At 39.6% G+C, this 18,090-nt stretch overlaps 1 protein-coding gene across 1 annotated transcript; it reads left to right on the top strand.

Annotated features, from left to right (window-relative positions):
• Positions 1 to 9,467: 9,467 nt before the first annotated feature.
• LOC130975039 (uncharacterized) lies at positions 9,468 to 11,951 on the top strand. The gene is made up of 2 exons (XM_057899873.1): positions 9,468 to 9,764; positions 11,745 to 11,951. Exons 1-2 carry the CDS (start codon positions 9,468 to 9,470, stop codon positions 11,949 to 11,951), a joined length of 504 nt encoding a protein of 167 aa, XP_057755856.1.
• The last annotated feature ends 6,139 nt before the right edge of the window (positions 11,952 to 18,090 follow it).

Below are 18,090 nucleotides of genomic sequence, written 5' to 3'. Positions count from 1 at the left end.
ACAAGTGAAAAATGCTTGAAAAGCTACCATAAGATGACTTGTCATCACAACACCAAACTTAAACCTTACTTGTCCCCAAGCAAGCACTAAACATAAGAGAAAATGAAATTAAATAGAGAAGTATGTATGTCCTTATTTAGCAGATAATTGAACTTGGTAAAAATCCAGACAATGGTAACTCATTTATTCTTTGCTGACAGATAAGAAATGTTTCCTTAAAAGTTCATTAGACTTGCAGCTATACTGTCTTACTTTTTCCTTTGCTAGCTTTTCCTTCTTTATTTTGCTTAGAAAGCTTATTACTTAATGAAGGTTTGGTGGCAAATGTTCCAGCAGCCTTTTGGCTCAATTTTTGCTCAACATTTCTTCACCACATACACATGACTCACAATTTCTTCCTAGGAACATTGATGCCCAACATCTCTTTGGATCACTAAATGTTTTGTAGATAGGTTGCTCTTGATGGTGCTTGGATGACCAAGCCTACCCAATTTGCTTGTGTTTTCAGCCATCTCTTGAATACTGTCGGTTATGAGTTGTGAGAGGTTGATTTCTCCTCTATGTAGGATGCAGTATGTCAAGAGTGCTTGCTTGACTGTGATTGCTGAGGTGTTTCCAGTAGGGAGTATAGATCTCCTTACTATCTCATACCACCCCTTGGCCTCAGGAGTAAGATCTAGTCTTTTCAAGTGGCTCGGGGCTCCCTTTGAGTCTCTTTCCTAGTCTATGTCTTCCAAACATATCCCCTGTAATATCTCATCAGGGTCATTCTCTCCCTGCATTCTATCCTCAAAGCTAAGCTCTCCATAGGTTATTCTCCTCAACTGTAGGACCCTCATAACTAATGATGGACTAAAATTCACCTCAACACCTCTGACATAACTCTTATTAGGGGGGTTATCCTTGCTTTCTTTCACAATATTTGCGTAGAATTCTCTTATCATGACTATACTGATGTCAGTGAAAGGATCGCATAAAAGTTCCCACCATCTTTCCTTAGTGATTTTCCCATCTCAGGAATGACATGCTTTGATTTCATGAGCCTATGATATCTTGCTTCATGAAACTGAGATTTAAATTTCTTTGCATCATAGGTTGGGGTTTCGGCCACCATTGGTTCCTTTCCCTTTCTTCTACTAGAACTTGATGGGGCCATGAGTTTAGAAAGAGGGAAGAAGTAATGGTGAACTTTGGTTGGGTGAGGTTCGATTTTGTTGTAAAAGGAAGGGAAAATGATGTGCTGTTTGGGGAAGAGGGGTGCTGAACGTGTTTTTAGTTAAGTGAAAGGTGAAACAAAGGCTTATAAGTGTGAGGAAAGCTTGTATGAATGTGTAGCTCATGATGTGTTTCAAACTATTTATAGACAAGGCATCAAGGCTTTGAACAAAAACAAACTTGAAGAGAGCAATTTGGTTAAACCTATAGAGGGTGAAGATTGAGCAAAATGTTGTAGGAAGCTCATGAGATGAATGGCTTGCATGCATAGTTTAAGGTTGACAAGGATTCCTTCTCCATTGGATGCTTGAGGTTCGGTCTCCAAAGGTGTGAAACATGAAGATTTTGTTTTCCAAGGGAGCATGCTTCTCTAGGCACATGTGACTCTCCTCCCTTGGCTTGTCATAGCCGTGTCTTCCTTCTTTTTTTGTCTTCTTCTCAATCTTCTTTTTCCTATTCAATTAAATCAAAGAAATAGTAAGCCTTAAGAATTAAAAGTGGCACGGTTGTGTGATGAATAGAATTTACACAATTCAACATGTTCCTTATTCATAAATAACCAATTGTGCTCCTTAGATAGTGAACCAAAATTTGTTGGACACCAAACTTGTTCCTTGCTAAGGGATCAATGTAAAATGAAAATAATTCATCACAATTGGTACATTCATCATAAAGAACATTTTATTTTCTATCATAAACTCCTAAAATGAAACAATGTATGATCCATCTACTCATAAATTTGATCTTATGAGCAAAAATGAGTTTTCTGGAATTTAATGTATATGCAGACACCAAACTTAATGTTTGGCTATATTCTCCATCAAAAGGAATGATCATATAGTCTAAGAAAGCTAGAAAAGCTATTTTGGAGTGCCTTCAGGCACACCAAACTTAGAAATCTAGCATATGTTTAAAGATCATGTATGCAAGTATCAAATATATTCATGAGAACTCAAATTCATGTTAGAAGGATCATTGGTTATTGGAATTAAAATCTAAACAAAAATTTTAAATCATGGGTTGCCTCCCATGAAGCACTCTTTTATTGTCACTAGCTTGACATTGGGCCTTCATTAGGGTGGTTGATGACTGTAGTGTCTCAGCTTGTCTCCCCTCACAGTGAGCTTCCTTCCAGTGCCTCGATGCTCAATCTCTGCATGCTCTAGTGAGAGTATCCTGCTGACAGTGTAGTAGTCATCAGCTTGTTGTTTGTCCCCAACTGTTGGTAGATTAACTGTACTTTATCTCCCTTTGAAAATCCCTCGGTTGGGATCTTTTTGTTCTTCCACCCTTTTGAGCTTTTTTCTTGCTTTTCTTCCTCCTTCTTGGTGATCCTTCTCCTTCGACAGTGGGCTGCATTTCATTTTCTTCTTGCTTTCCTTCATCACTCTGCACAGTTTCATTCTCCTTCAGTCCTGCTTTGTTGCTTATTTCTTGCTTTGGAAGGAAATTAATGAGTGTCTTGTTGTTTTCTTCCTTCCATTGCAAGTCTTCTTTGTTGATCTCCATGCAGTCTTTCTTTTCATCAGAGTGCTGTGTTTTTGGAAAGACATTTAGAGTAATACTTTCATCATGCACTCTCAGGATCAATTCCCCTTGTTCCACATCTATAATAGCCTTTGCTGTAGCTAAGAATGGTCTTCCTAGTATGATGGAATTACCTCCTTCCTCATCTAGGTCCAGAATCACAAAGTCTGTAAGGAATATAAACTTATCCACTTTGACCAAAAGGTTTTCAATCGCACCTTTGGGAAACACCACAGACTTGTCCACTAGCTATAGTGACATTTGTATGGGCTTTACCTCCTCTATGCATAGACTTTTCATTAGAGAAAAGGGCATTAGATTGATGCTAGCTCCTAAGTCACACATTGCTTTATTGATGCTTATGTTGCCAATGGTACAAGGTAGGAAAAAGCTTCCAGGGTCCTCAAGTTTTGAGGGAAGCCCTTTCTGGATTAATGCATTGCATTCTTCAGTGAGCAGTATAGTTTCCTTCTCATGCCAACTTCTCTTTTTATTGATAATTTCCTTCAAGAACTTTGCATACAAAGGCATCTGCTCTAATGCCTCAGCCAGTGGAATATTAATCTCCAATTTCTTGAAGACCTCAAGGAATTTGGGGAAGTGTTGATCCTGAGTTTCCTTGTTGAACCTTTGAGCGTATGGCAACGGAGGTGTGAAAGTCTTCTCCACTTGATTCCATCCTTGAGATGGTTCTTCCATTATTTGCTTCCATTTCCTTGAGATTTGTGGCTGCTTCTCTCCCTCTTTAAGCTTCTCTTGAGCTTGCTTGCTTGCTGTCAACTCTCCTTTGTTGCTGGCTTCCTCATTCTCAATAGGCTTCTTGTCATTCACCAAGGTTTTTCCACTCGTTAGCTGTATAGCTTTGCATTCTTCTTTAGGATTTGAAATGGTGTCGCTTGGGAGTGAGCTTGTTGGCCTTTCAATCACAATTTGCTTGGAAAGCTGCCCAATCTGCCTTTCTATATTTCATATGGAAGCTTCATTGTTCTTGTTTGTAAGCTTTTGCTGTTTCATCTTTTTTTCCATCAATATCTCCAAGTTGGAGATTCTCTGAGTGTCTTGTGATACTTGTGGCTGGTTGTGAAGTGTTGAAAGTAGCTGATGGTTGTTTTGGTTAATGGTTGTGTTATTGGGTGGATAGTAGCTAGAATTTGGGTAGTTATTTTGGGGTTTTCTATATGGATTATGGTTTATGTTTTGCTGGTTGTGGTTGCTGGTGTTTCTTGAGTTGTTTTTGTTTGAATATCTTTGCCATGGCTACTGATTTTGATTGTGGTTATCTTCCCATCTAAGGTTGGGATGGTTCTTCCAAGATGGGTTGTAGGTGTCACCATAAACTTTATTTTGGCCTGAGCCTTGGTTGTGCATATATTGAATCTATTTTTGCTGCTAATCTTCTTGGTTCTCTTCATTCTGCCCTCATGTGGTTGATGGTTGGCTTGTATTCACTGCTGCAACTTGGAGTTTATCAATCCTCTTAGCCATTTGCTCAAACTATTACTGAATTTGCTGCTGCATCATTTTGTTTTGAGCTAGGATTGAGTCCACTCTTTCCAACTCTATCACTCCTTTCCTTTGTGGTGGTTGGCATTGTCTTTGATGAGCAAAGAAGTATTGATTGTTTGCCACCATATCAATGAGATTCTGGGCCTCCTCTGCAGTCTCCAATTGTAAGGAGCCTCCTGCTGACTGATCTAGTGCTTCTTGAGCCTTCAGAGTTAAACCTTCATAAAAATTCTGAAGTATGTCCCATTCATTAAACATTTCAGGGGGGCACTTTCTTATCAGGGTCTTGTATCTCTCCCAAGCCTCACAAAATGACTCCCCATCCATCTGAGTGAATGTTTGGACCTCCGTTTTGAGTCTAATGATCCTTTGGGGAGGATAGAGCTTGGCTAAGAACTTGTTCACTGGATCTTCCCAATTGTTGATGCTATCTCTTAGAAATGACTCCAACCATTGAGTGGCTTTGTCTCTGAAGGAAATGGAAATAACAACAGCTTGTAAATATCAGGATGCACTCCATTGGTTTTGACAGTATCACAAATCCTCAGAAAAGTAGATAAGTGTTGGTTTGGATCTTCAAGTGGTCCTCCTCCATAGGAACAATTGTTTTGTACTAAAGTGATGAGCTGTGGCTTCAATTCAAAGTTATTTTCATTGACATTTGGGAAATGTATATGAAGCTAAGACTCTCCTCTGTGGTTGGCCATTGTTGTTGGCCACTCCTACTGGTGGATTTGTTGGATTCTCCTCCATTTCTTGATATTCTTCTTCAGAAGTTTCTCCTCCAATGACTCCCTTTCCTCTAGCTTCCCTTTTCAGTCTTCTAAGGGTTCTTTCGTCACGATCACCAGAGGTGGAGACCTCTCTCCTAGCTTCTGTCATAAAACCACAACAACAAAAAACACAAGAGCACTCTGTAGTTTGAGTGCAGTGAGAATTAGTAGAGACAAAGTCACAAATAGTTAGTATGCTGGTAAAAAAACAAAGGAAATGAACATAAACAAAGAAAAAGTGCTTAATCTAGACCACTACCTTACTTAATCATTGTCAATCTAGATCAATCCCTGGCAACGTCGCCAAAAACTTGATGTGTGGAAAATGATCCAACACAAAATTCACCGGCAAGTGTACCAGGTCGCATCAAGTAATAATAACTCACATGAGTGAGGTCGATCCCACAGGGATTGAAGGATTGAGAAATTTTAGTTAGGTGGTTGATTTAGTCAAGCAAACAAGTGTTGATTTGAGTGATTTGGATTCAACAGAAGCTAAATTGCATGAAATTTAAAGGGAGTGGGGGAGTTAACAGTAAATCAAAGGGCAAACAAAGTAAAGGAGCTGAATCTTAAAGTGCAAGTAATGTAAATGACAAAAGTTTAGATTGCATGAAATGTAAATAGCTGAAGCTTAGAGTGCAAGAAATGTAAAAATTGCTTGAATAATAAAGGGCTTTGGGGGCTAGGATCTCAGGAATTAAACAAGGAAATGTAAATATCAATCAACAGAGAAGTGAAAGATGAATTGAAATGTAGCAGATCTCAAACATAAAAGGAAAATTGCTTGCAGCAGAATGTGAATTCAACTTAATTATAAAATCTAAAAGAGAAGTTGAAGATCTAAGCGATTGAATGAGACTAGAAAACAAGTTTAGATCTCAATTCCTTCCTTGATTCAACAGAGAATAATTGCAGAAGAAATATTGATGAAAGCAATAAAGGAAAGTTAGATCCAAATCACATTTCCTTGAAATTATGCAGAAAGTAAACAAAGAGAGATCCCAGATCAAGAATGAAACAGAATTCCTTCAATTCTCAATCCAAGATTCAAAACAAAGAGTGAAGAGTGTAGAAATAAGAACAAAGAGGAAGAGAATTTAATTCTCAATCCCAATTCCAAAACCCAAAGCTAAAATCTAAAATGAGCTCAAAAATAAAAAAAAATGAAAATGTAAAAGTATAAAAAAGGTCCTCTCTAAATCAAACTAACTTCTATTTATACACTTTCTATTTTTTTTTTTGAACTTCAGAATTTGGAGTGGGCCTTTTAATTTGGAGAAGGATTGAATTTAAATAGAATTTTAATTGAATTTGGACCATGGGTGCTTCTCCCAGTAAAGTGCTCGGTTAACTAATTGAGCGCATCACTCCCCTTTATTTCCTTGGCCTAGCCTTCTTTGTAGCGCGACAAACCTTCCCTTGGGCAGCCTCATAGCGCTCGGTTGACAAGGAGAGCGTAGCGCTCCATTGCCTTTTGGCTTGCCGATTCTTGTGCGCACCAAACCTTATTTCCTTCCAATTTGTGGCGCTCCAACTCCTTGTCCATGTCACACTCCATAGTGCTCAGTGAATGGAGTGAACTGAGCACTCCTTTGTTGTGGAATGAGGCTCACTTTTGAGACTTGGTGGATGCATTTGGGAAACAACCAATGGTAGCGCTCTTCAAGCTCCCTGGTTCGAATACTTGCCAAACCATTTTGGCTAATCTTCTTTTCCCAAGCGCTCCTTCCTTAAGGGTAAGCTCCTAAGTTTGATTCCTAGTGAAGCCATGTTGGCTTATTTTCCTTGCAAGTAGCACTCCTTCCTTCTCTTGGTTCATGGGTTCGAAACTTTGTGGCTTCACTAGCAAACATTGCACCTTGAATTTATTTGATGTGGAGCCCGATAAAGTTAAGTGAGTTAACCAGGCGCTATGTTTGTTGTCTTGGTTCCTTGGTTCCTTATAGCGCTCGGTTAAGTTAAGTGAGTTAAGAGAGCGAAGCATTCCTTGCCTTTGCTTCTTTGGCTTGGATTAGTGCTCAAATAGAGAGCGCTACGCTCACTTTAGTGAGCACTGTGCCCTTGCTTCCTTGGGTGAGCGACGCTTTTGCTTCCTTAAGCCACGCTTTTGTTTCTTTGGTGTGCCACACTTTGTGCTTCCTTAAGCCACGCTTTCCTTGCTTCTTTCTTTTCTTCACTTACAAGTAATAAAAAGAACCAATCAAAGTATCACCAAATTCTCAAGGTTTATAAATCATTTAAAAACTAATTAATTTTAGCATAAACCTCATGATTTAGTGTCAAATAAAGGATGGTTGATTGATTCAACAAAACCATGCAATTCCACTCCAAATCACTTATTTATAATGCAAGAAAGTGCATAAAACCTAATAAAACAAGTGAAAAATGCTTGAAGAGCTAGACCGTAAGAATCACTACCCCCTGCCATTCATTGATCAAATGCTGGACCGCCTGTCAGGTAAATCACATTACTGCTTTTTAGATGGTTACATAAGCTATTTCCATATCCATATAGCTCCTGAAGATCAGGAAAAGACTACTTTTAAATGTCCCTTTGGGACTTATGCTTACAAGAGAATTCCCTTTGGCTTGTGCAATGCACCAACTACTTTCCAAAACGGCATCATGAGTCTTTTCTCCGATCTTCTTGAGAGCTGTATGGAGGTTTTTATGGACGATTTTAGCGTATACGGTGATTTCTTTAGCCTTTGTTTGGATAGTTTATCTAGAGTATTAGATAGGTGTGTTAGTTCAAACCTTGTTTTGAATTTTGAAAAGTGTCATTTTATGGTTAAACAAGGTAGTGTTCTAGGACACGTTGTATCTAATACTGGTATCTCTGTCGATCAAGCAAATGTAAATGTCATTTCTAGTCTGCATTACCCCTCCTCCGTGAGAGAAGTTCATTCGTTCCTTGGCCATGCAGGTTTCTACCAGCGGTTCATCAAGGACTTCAGTAAGGTAGCATTGCCTTTATCTAGACTGCTGCAGAAGGATGTTAAATTTGAGCTAAGTGAGGATTGCATGGTAGCATTCGATAAGCTGAAGATCACCTTGACTCAAGCTCCAATTGTGAGAGGACCAGACTGGAGCCAGCCATTTGAGATTTTGTGTGCCTCCAACCATGCTGTGGGAGTGGCACTGGCCCAGCACGCAGGTAATGATCCTTTTGTAATTGCATACGCTTCAAAGACATTAGATGCAGCTCAATCTAATTACACTACCACTGAGAAAGAGCTTCTCGCCATTGTTTTTTCTCTGGATAAATTCCGAGCCTATTTACTTGATACTAAGGTAGTAGTGTACTCGGACCATGCAGCTCCAAAATATTTATTAGCTAAAAAAGAGTCCAAACCAAGGTTGATACATTGGATACTGTTGCTGCAAGAATTTGACTTAGAAATTAAGGACAGGAGTGGTAACCAGAATTTAGTGGCAGACCACTTGAGTCACCTTGAGCATATTAAGGATGACTCTACTCCTATCAACGATGCTTTTCCATTTCATAGCTTGCATGCATTATTTGAAGTAGCTCCTTGGTATGCACCTGTAGCTAATTATCTAGTTAGCCATACTTTTCCTCCCAATTTTACTAAGCACGAGAGGGACAATCTGAAAAGCGAGTCCAAATATTATATATGGGACGATCCCTATTTGTGGAGGTATGGAGCTGACCAGATAATTAGAAGGTGTGTGCCTCAATCAGAATTCCAGTCCATTTTGGAAGCCTGCCACTCCTTTGAGAGTGGTGGCCATTTTGGCCCTCAAAGAACAGCCAGGAAAATTTTAGACTGTGGATTCTGGTGGCCCACTCTATTTAGAGATGCTACTTCTTTTTGTAAATCTTATTCCCCATGCCAAAAATTTGGTAATATATCCAAGAGGGACGAGATGCCCTAACAGATTTTGCTTTTCTGTGAAATTTTTTATGTTTGGGGCATTGACTTCATGGGTCTATTTCCAAATTCAAGCGGTTTCTCATAAATATTGTTAGCTGTAGACTATGTTTCTAAGTGGGTGGAAGTAATTCCTACCCGTGCTGATGATGCTAACACTGTTGTCTCCTTTGTTAGAAACCATATTATCTGTCGCTTTGGATCACCACGAGCAATCGTGAGCGATCAAGGCACCCATTTCTGTAACAGGAGACTGATCGCTCTACTGAATAAGCATGGAATCCTTCACAAGATCGCAACAGCCTACCACCCGCAGACTAATGGCCAAGCGAAGGTGTCTAACAGAGAGATAAAGCATATCTTGGAAAAGATAGTCAAGCCTCAAAGGAATGACTGGAGCACTAGGCTACAAGATGCACTTTGGGCATAGCGGGCAGCATACAAGACACCTATAGGGATGAGCCCCTTCCGCTTAGTTTATGGAAAAGCATGTCACCTCCCAGTAGAGGTAGAACACAAAGCATTCTGGGAGGTGAGAGAGATCAACATGGGATTTGAGAAGGCCGGAGCTGAATGGAAGATGCAGCTACAAGAATTAGAGAACCTTCGCCTAGAAACATATGACAACTCCAGGCGATACAAAGAGAAGATGAAGGTCGTGCATGACAAGCACATTAAAAGGAGAGAGTTCAGACCAGGGGAATTAGTTCTCCTCTATAACACCAGACTACGGCTCATGCCAGGCAAGCTGAGATCAAGATGGGAAGGCCCCTATAGAGTAGAGAAGGCAGAGCCATACGAAGTCTTTCACCTAAGTCATCCTTCGAGCCCTAAATTCATCAAGGTAAATGGACATCGCCTTAAGCTATATCACGGTGAGCAGATGAAGAAAAGTAAGGAGCTGGAGATCTTCCTCTTAGAGGATCCATCCACAGTAGAAGACTGAGCTAGTGGACCGTCCAACTTAAGGACGTTAAAGAAAAGTGTTGGGTGGGAGTCAATCCACCATGGTATGATCGTTCTTTCTTTCCTTAGCTTTCTTTTTAGTAACTCTTCCTATTAGCATTTCATATAGTCTGCATTCTGCATTCTGCATAAAAAAAGAAGCACGCGACGCACAAGCGTCGCTGACGCGTACGCGTCATATGTGCTTTTGAAATAAAGAAGAAAAGAAGTAGAGAGTTATGCAGGAGCTTGGCTGGAGGCGTGCCGTAATCACAAAGACGCCCACGCAAACGCATCCCTGACGAACGCGCACGTGTGACCCTACGAACTCGACGTAAATAGGTGTATGGCATAGAGTTATGATGGAATGGGGCTAGCGTTGTGCTGGAAGTACAAAACCCATCACGCGTATGCCTCATCCACGCGTTCGCGCAATTTTTCAACATAAGGCCATTCACGCGTGCGTGTCCCTCACGCGCCCGCGTCACCCTAAATTTTGGCAATGAGCGTATGAAACCGAGAGTTGTGTGTGCGCGAAGCTGCTTTCTCACCAATAGCACAATTCAGGTCACGTGTGCACGACACCTAAGCGTACGCGTCACTTGAAAATATCACAACCCACGCGAACACGTGCTCCACGCGTCTGCGTCGCTTGCACCGCACAGTTATCCAGATCAACGCCATAATTTCTATCTTTTCTTCCCTAATCCTAATTCTTTCTTATCCCTCCTTACTTTTTTCTTCCCCCTTCTTTCTTCTTTATTCCCTCTTACTTTTTACTTTCTCCCTCATTTTTCACATTTATCATCAAGGTTCTTTTCATTTCTTCTTCCCTTTTTACTTTTCCATTATTAATTTTTATTTATGTTCTCTTCTTCTTTTTTCTTTTTACTTTCATTATCTATGCTTTCTTTTTCTTTTCTTTTTCTTTTTATTGGTGTTAGAAATTTAATTGGGTGATTGTTTTCTTCTATATTTTGCTTGTGAGTGTATCGATGAATTGCTTGACAATTAATATTACTTCATAAAAGGGTTGCTTGCATGTTTAATTTAATGCTTTCAATAACATTTTTACCACGCATGCTAAATGTTTGTGAAAAAGCCCGTATGGCATTATGCATTCTTTTTAAATCATTCTATCCTACTACTTTAATGCCTATTTTTCACAAAATCCCTTTTCATATATTATTGATTAAATATAATTGTCAATACAAACAGATTGTTAGTTTGAAACACTTGATAATCAAATTGGGCAATTAATGTTTGATTTATGCTACTCATGCCTTTGCTGGCATGCCAATAAACACCTTGCATCTACTTGCCATAACATGCACTTGCTATATTTCCATTGATGCACTTATCACATGTAGTCGCGACCATGTGTTAACGATATCCTTCTTTACCGTCCAATGATTATCACTTCAACTGCTCTCTTCCTTGCTCAAATCCTTAGCTTTACATGCTACTTTCCTTTTCCTTTTCCAGGATGGCCACCAAGAAGGGTAAAGAGAAAGCCACTCCCAAACCACCAGCAAGGAAAGGAACAAGAAGAGCACTAGCTGCGGAACCTTCCTCAAAAGTAGTAAAGCCTTCAACAAAGTGAATCAAGAGGATCATCAAGGTTGATGAAAAAATGAAAGCCTTTCCAGCAAGGGACACTACATGGTTCACTAACTGCTACTGTGAGCAGATGTTCCCCATATTGACTGAGCGAAACTATAACAATGAGTACCTACTAATCCTCCCGACCTACATTGTTGAATTTTTTGAACCCCGCATTGAGCGAAGATAATGGGGATTCTTACGAAGACAGCCACGACAGCTTAATCTATCATGGGTAGTTGAATTCTACTCTAATTTTCACATGCCAAAACTGCAGTCTTTCTACATCCGTCAGAAGCAAGTCCCCATAACTGAAGAAGCCATTCAGCGAGCTTTAGATCTTCCCCCTGCCCCTGAAGGATTGGACGCATTTCAAGAAGTCACTTTCCAACGCCAGACATACAAATTTGACTGGGACACTGTTCTCAGACTTAGCACAACCTGGCAGCCGATGGTTCTATGGATACCATCGTTCCTGACCTAAAGGGATATTGGCTTCAGCACTTACCTTGGAGGCTCGAGTGTGGTTGCAGATTATGTCCCTACTACGTTTTTCCGATCACTCACGAGTCCTCCTTCTACTCTGGTGTATCCTTACAGACCAGCCTCTCAATTTACCAAGACACCTTCGGCATGCTATGGGACACGTGCAGATTGCGAGCAACCTACCTTTTCCCGTATTAGTTTTAGATCTGGTCTCAGCAGCTGGAGTCTCCTACAGAGCTGGGGACACCAAGGCCATGATTCCACAGGATGATCAGTACATCCCTAACGGGAAGTACATCAGACCTCCAGTAGCCACGACTAGGCAGCCTGCAGAATCGGCCAAAGATATTCCTTCTCCTTCCACATCACAAGCACCTCCAACAAACCAACTACTCCATCAGATACTTGAGAGATTGGTCTGGCTAGACCGGCAAGGAAAACAAAGGGAGTGTCGTAACAAGCGTGTATTTACATACCTCAAGGAGCTGCTTGTTGGCAACCACCCACCTGAGGAAGATCCGGACTCCCCTTCTTTTACTAGCACAGAGAACCATGACGGTCCCACTTGTGGAGACACTACTACCAGCCCCCTTTGTTCTTGACTGATGGCACCGAGGATGGTGCCAAGCTTTAAGTGTGGGGAGGTCGGTCAGTACCTGACTTCCGGAGGTAACTTCTCTTTCTTAAACATCAATAGGATATTTATTTTTCTTTTGTTAGAATAGGATAAATTGCATAATAATAGGTACTTGCATGCATGTTCTAATTGTTGAAAAATATTAAGTTTCTTTTTAAGACCCTATTTTTGAAAAATTTCACTAATTTAAATTAAAAATATTTTTGTGTTAAAACTTGTTTGAGGTTGTATTTGGAACATAAAATGATAGCTAAAGAACACACAACCCGTGATATTTGAGCTTATTTACATGGTTACATTATTTAACCATAAAAATTTTATTCTTGTGTGTTTACTTCTCTATGATTGTAATCTATATTTTGTTCCATACTAGATGTCCACTGTTTAATGTATTTAAATGTATGCATATGATTGAGGTCATTAATTATTTTTTGCTCACTTATCCCAAAAATAAGCCCACCCTTTTAAATCACCTTTGTTAGCCACGTTGAGCCTTTTTAATCCCCCTTGTTTTATATTTTACCACATCACTAGCCCTAAGCAGAAAAATAAATTAATCACCCTAAATTGAATCTTTGGTTAGCTTAAGTTAGAGATTGTGTATCAACTAAGTGTGGGAAAACTGTGGGAACATGGGTTAATAAGGGAATGTGTTGTGTTCTCATTTTGATTAAATATTGGGAATTTGGGTACCCACTCATGTGAGACCAGGAAAATTAAAAATCCATGTGCATCGATAAGTTATGTTTATTTTCCCATAAAAAATTCAAATAATTAAATAAATGAGTAAATAAGGGGACAAAATCACCCCAATGTTAAGTTGATGAAAAAATCAATGCACATGTGATACAAATTAAAAGAAAGGTTAGTGCATGAGTATGTAATGCAAAAGTGGAAATTTATGGGTAGCTAGGCATGAATTTAGAAATTATATAGAGCATGTGTGTGTTTTTGTGAGAGCTTATGTTAGTCAAGGATTTAATTTATAGCTCACTTAGCCATACATATGTCCTTACCCTTACCTTGGCACCATTACAACCTTGAAAAGAGCTCATGATGTTTGTATTGGTACATTAAATACTTGTTGATTGGTTAGGTGAAGAACAAAGTTTAGAAAGCATGACTAGAGAAGAGTAAAGTGATTACCCTATACACTTGAGTGCTAGAGTGCATATACACTATCAGTGAGGGTTCAATGCTTGATTCTATGTTCCCTACTTTTATGAGCTATCTTCTTACAAGTTTAATTGTTTTTTATTATATAATTTGAATTAGTGGAATTTGATTTATGTTTGTCTTGAAGAACTTATTTGCTTTTAACTAAGTAGACACAAATCATCTTAGCATATAGTTGCATTCATACATAGGTTGCATTGCATTGCATAAGTCTTATTTTTCCCTACTCATTTATTTTATCTCCTTGAGCTAAGCATGAGGACATGCTAATGTTTAAGTGTGGGAAGTTTGATAAACCACTATTTTGTGGTTATTTGGTACTAATTTGAGTGGTTTTTGATAACTCTTTATTCACTTATTCATACTATTTGCATAAGTTTATAATTCCTTCCTAATTATGCTCTTTGATTGAAAACCTGTTCCCTAAGCTTTCAAATTGTGTATTTTTAATGTCCTCTCGTACCATTCGATGCCGTGATCCATGTGTTTAGTGTTTTCAGACTCAACAGGGTAGGAATGGCGTAGAGGATGGAAAGAAAGCTTGCAAAAAATGGAAGGAACACAAGAAACTAAGGAGATAACCAGTGATCACCGATGCGCACGTATGGCTCACGCGTGCATGCGATATGACGAAATTTGCAGCGACGCGTGCGTGTGCCTGATGTGTACACTTGGATTGGAGTTCTGCAATATGACGCGAGCGCGTGCTTGACGCAAACGCGTGACACGCCAAAACGACCAGCGACGCGTATGCGTGACTGACGCGTACGGGTGACATGCGCGATCTGCATAATTAACAAAAAACACTGGGGGCAATTTCGGGCCGAGTTTTGACCAAATTTTTGGCCCAGAAACACAGAATAGATTCAGAGAAGATGCAGAGACTCAAAACAGATCCTCATTAGCATAGTTTTAGTATTTTAGATCGGTATCTCGAGAGAATCACTCTTCCTCTAGGTTTTCTTTACATTCATAGTTTATTTGTTTTATGCTTTTGCTTTGGATTTTGGATATTGAAGAGTCATTATCTCCGTTGAAGTTATTATTATAGTTTGTTTCCTTATTCACTTACTCATTTAGTTGTTTATTAACCCTGTTCAGATTACTATGTTGCATTTTGGATTTATTAATACAGTTTATTTCTTTTCCCTTTAATCAATTTTCAATCTTTATTCTATTTAATTTATCATGTCTTCTTCTATTATTCTGTGAGTATTATATTCATATCAATGGAGTAAATCCCCCAACTTGATTAGGAGTTGATTAAGAGGAGAACCTTGAGTTGGAATACTCAAGTGTTAATACTAATGGATGGTTGATGACTGATAACTCTAGTCTCTAACTCTAATCCTTACTTAGGAGAGGATTAGGACCTGAGGATATAGTTTGTTAGTTAGTTACTTTACTTTCCCTTATTCATTAAGGGATGACCAAGTAAGATAACAATCTTTTATGATTACACTTGGGAATTTCCAACAAGGATAGAACTTCTAATTAATCTTCTCCTGGTCAAGGCTTTTATCTGAAGTTACCATTATTTATTTCTCTGTTTCTCAAACTCAAAAATTTCTTGGAGAACCTTTGATTAATAAAATAGCACTCTCTCTACAACTCGTTGGGAGACGACCTGGGATTCATACTCCCATTATTTTATTTCTAAATTTTGCGACAACCCCTTCAAAATTGATACGCGTAATCAACATTGGTTATGAGCTATACTTACAATGTTGTTTTCTCTATAAACTCTTTATCGGTGATTTTTCCATACGTTAATTTTTTACACTGTTGCCGGGGAGTTGCAACAGTGTGCTAATTTATTGGTTGAATTTTTATTTTATTTGCATTTTATTTTATTTTATTTTATTACCATGAGCTATATGTTTCTTTCATTGAATGACGCGTTCACTACCTGATCCGAGCCTCCCCGTATTTGATCCTGAAATTGAAAGAACTATCTCACGTATAAGGCGGGCTCGACGTTGGTTAGTCCTTTCTGAGGACGAATTTGAAACGTCATTTAAGGAAGAAATAGGCTCCCTTTCTACTGATTTGGTTGATTTGAGCGTAGAGGACATGGCAGCTCCCAGGAGGATTACTCTTCAGGAGGCAGGAGCTCCAGACTTTACATTACCACCTTTCCAAGCGTGTCATCCAAATCTAGGTGCAGATATCGAACTGAAGACTGCACTAATTAATCTACTATCAAAGTTTCATGGCTTACCTACTCAAGAGCCTCTCAAGCACTTAAGAGATTTTTAGACAGCCTATTCTACTGTCAGGCATAATGGTGCAATTAAGACTTCTATTCTGCTAGCAGCATTCCCATTTTCTCTTGAGGGAAAGGCGAGGGAATGGTACTACACTCAACCTGAAGCAGTTGTTACTAACTGGGATACGCTCAGGAGAGAATTCCTACAAAAATATTTTCCAGCTGAAGTTACTGATAGACTGAGGAAAGAGATTTCAATGATCATCCAAGGCGAATCCGAGACTCTCTACGAGTACTGAGAGCGCTTCACTAATCTCCTAGACGCATGCCCCCACCACATGATTGACAAGTTGGTGTTGATCGGCTACTTCACACAAGGCATGAAGCCTTAGAATAAGACTACATTAGATAGTGGATGCAATGGTTCTCTGAAAAAGTATAAGACCATAGATGAAGCATGGCAATTGATCGCCGACCTGGCTGAGTCTGCTCAGACTCACAAGCGCAACATGAACAATAATCCCAAGGCTGTGGCAGAGGTTTCCTCTAGCAGCGAGAATACTGCTCTCTCACAATCACTATGTGAGATGACCAACCTACTGAAACAGATACATTTGGGCCAGCAACAGTCTCAACCCCTTTCACCACAACGTAGTCAATAACTGGTTCCTCAGAGAATATGGGGAATATGTGCTGATTATAGTCATTACACTGATGAATGTCCACAGCTCCAACATGAGGACAACACCTTGGCAGCTACTCACAATTTCTATGACCACCCGAATCAAGGACACTACCAACAAGGCAGCAACTATAACCAAGGTGGAAACTTTAACCAAGGTTGGCAGGACAACTCCAACCAGGGTTGGAGAGATAATTCCAACCAGGGATGGAGGGTGATGAGCAGATATTTTATACGCTTTTTTGGGGATAATTTCCTGTAGATTTTAGCATGTTTTAATTAGTTTTTAGTAGAATATTATTAGTTTTTAGGCAAAAATCATATTTCTGGACTTTACTATGAGTTTGTGTATTTTTCTGTGATTTCAGGTATTTTCTGGCTGAAATTGAGGGAGCTGAGCAAAAATCTGAGTTAGGCTGAAAAAGGACTGCTGATGTTGTTGGATTCTGACCTCCCTGCACTCGAAATGGATTTTCTGGAGCTACAGGAATCCAATTGGCGCGTTCTCAACGGCGTTGGAAAATAGACATCCAGGGCTTTTCAGCAATATATAATAGTCCATACTTTGCGCGAGGATAGATGACGTAACTTGGCGTTGAAAGCCAAGTACATGCTGCTGTTTGGAGTTAAACGCCAGAAACACGTCATGATCCGGAGTTGAACGCCCAAAACACGTTATAACTTGGAGTTCAACTCCAAGAAAAGTCTCAGCTCATGGATAGCTTTAGTCTCAGCCCCAGCACACACCAAGTGGGCCCCAGAAGTGGATTTCTGCACCAATTATCTTAGTTTACTCATATTCTGTAAACCTAGGTTACTAGTTTACTATTTAAACAACTTTTAGAGACTTATCTTGTACCTCATCACATTTTCAGATCTGAATTTTATACACTTTGACGGCATGAGTCTCTAAACTCCATTGTTGGGGGTGAGGAGCTCTGCAGCGTCTCGATGAATTAATGCTATTGTTTCTATTTCACTCAATCGTGTGTGTGTTCCGATCTAAGATGTTTATTCGCGCTTAATTATGAAGGAGGTGATGATCCGTGACACTCATCACCTCCCTCAATCTATGAACGTGTGCCTGACAAACACCTCCGTTCTACATCAGATTGAATGAGCTTCTCTTAGATTCTTTAATCAGAATCTTCGCGGTATAAGCTAGAATTGATGGCGGCCATTCTTGAGGATCCGGAAAGTCTAAACCTTATCTGTGGTATTCCGAGTAGGATTCTGGGATTGAATGGCTGTGACGAGCTTCAAACTCGCGATTGCTGGGCGTGATGACAAATGCAAAAGGATCAATGGATCCTATTCCAACATGATCGAGAACCAACAGCTGATTAGCCGTGCTGTGACAGAGCATCTGGACCGTTTTCACTGAGAGGATGGGAGGAAGCCACTGACAATGGTGAAACCCTACATACAGCTTG

The sequence above is a fragment of the Arachis stenosperma genome, chromosome 4, assembly GCF_014773155.1.
Source record: "Arachis stenosperma cultivar V10309 chromosome 4, arast.V10309.gnm1.PFL2, whole genome shotgun sequence".
NCBI lineage: Eukaryota > Viridiplantae > Streptophyta > Magnoliopsida > Fabales > Fabaceae > Arachis > Arachis stenosperma.
This window is presented reverse-complemented; position numbering and strand designations above follow the sequence as displayed.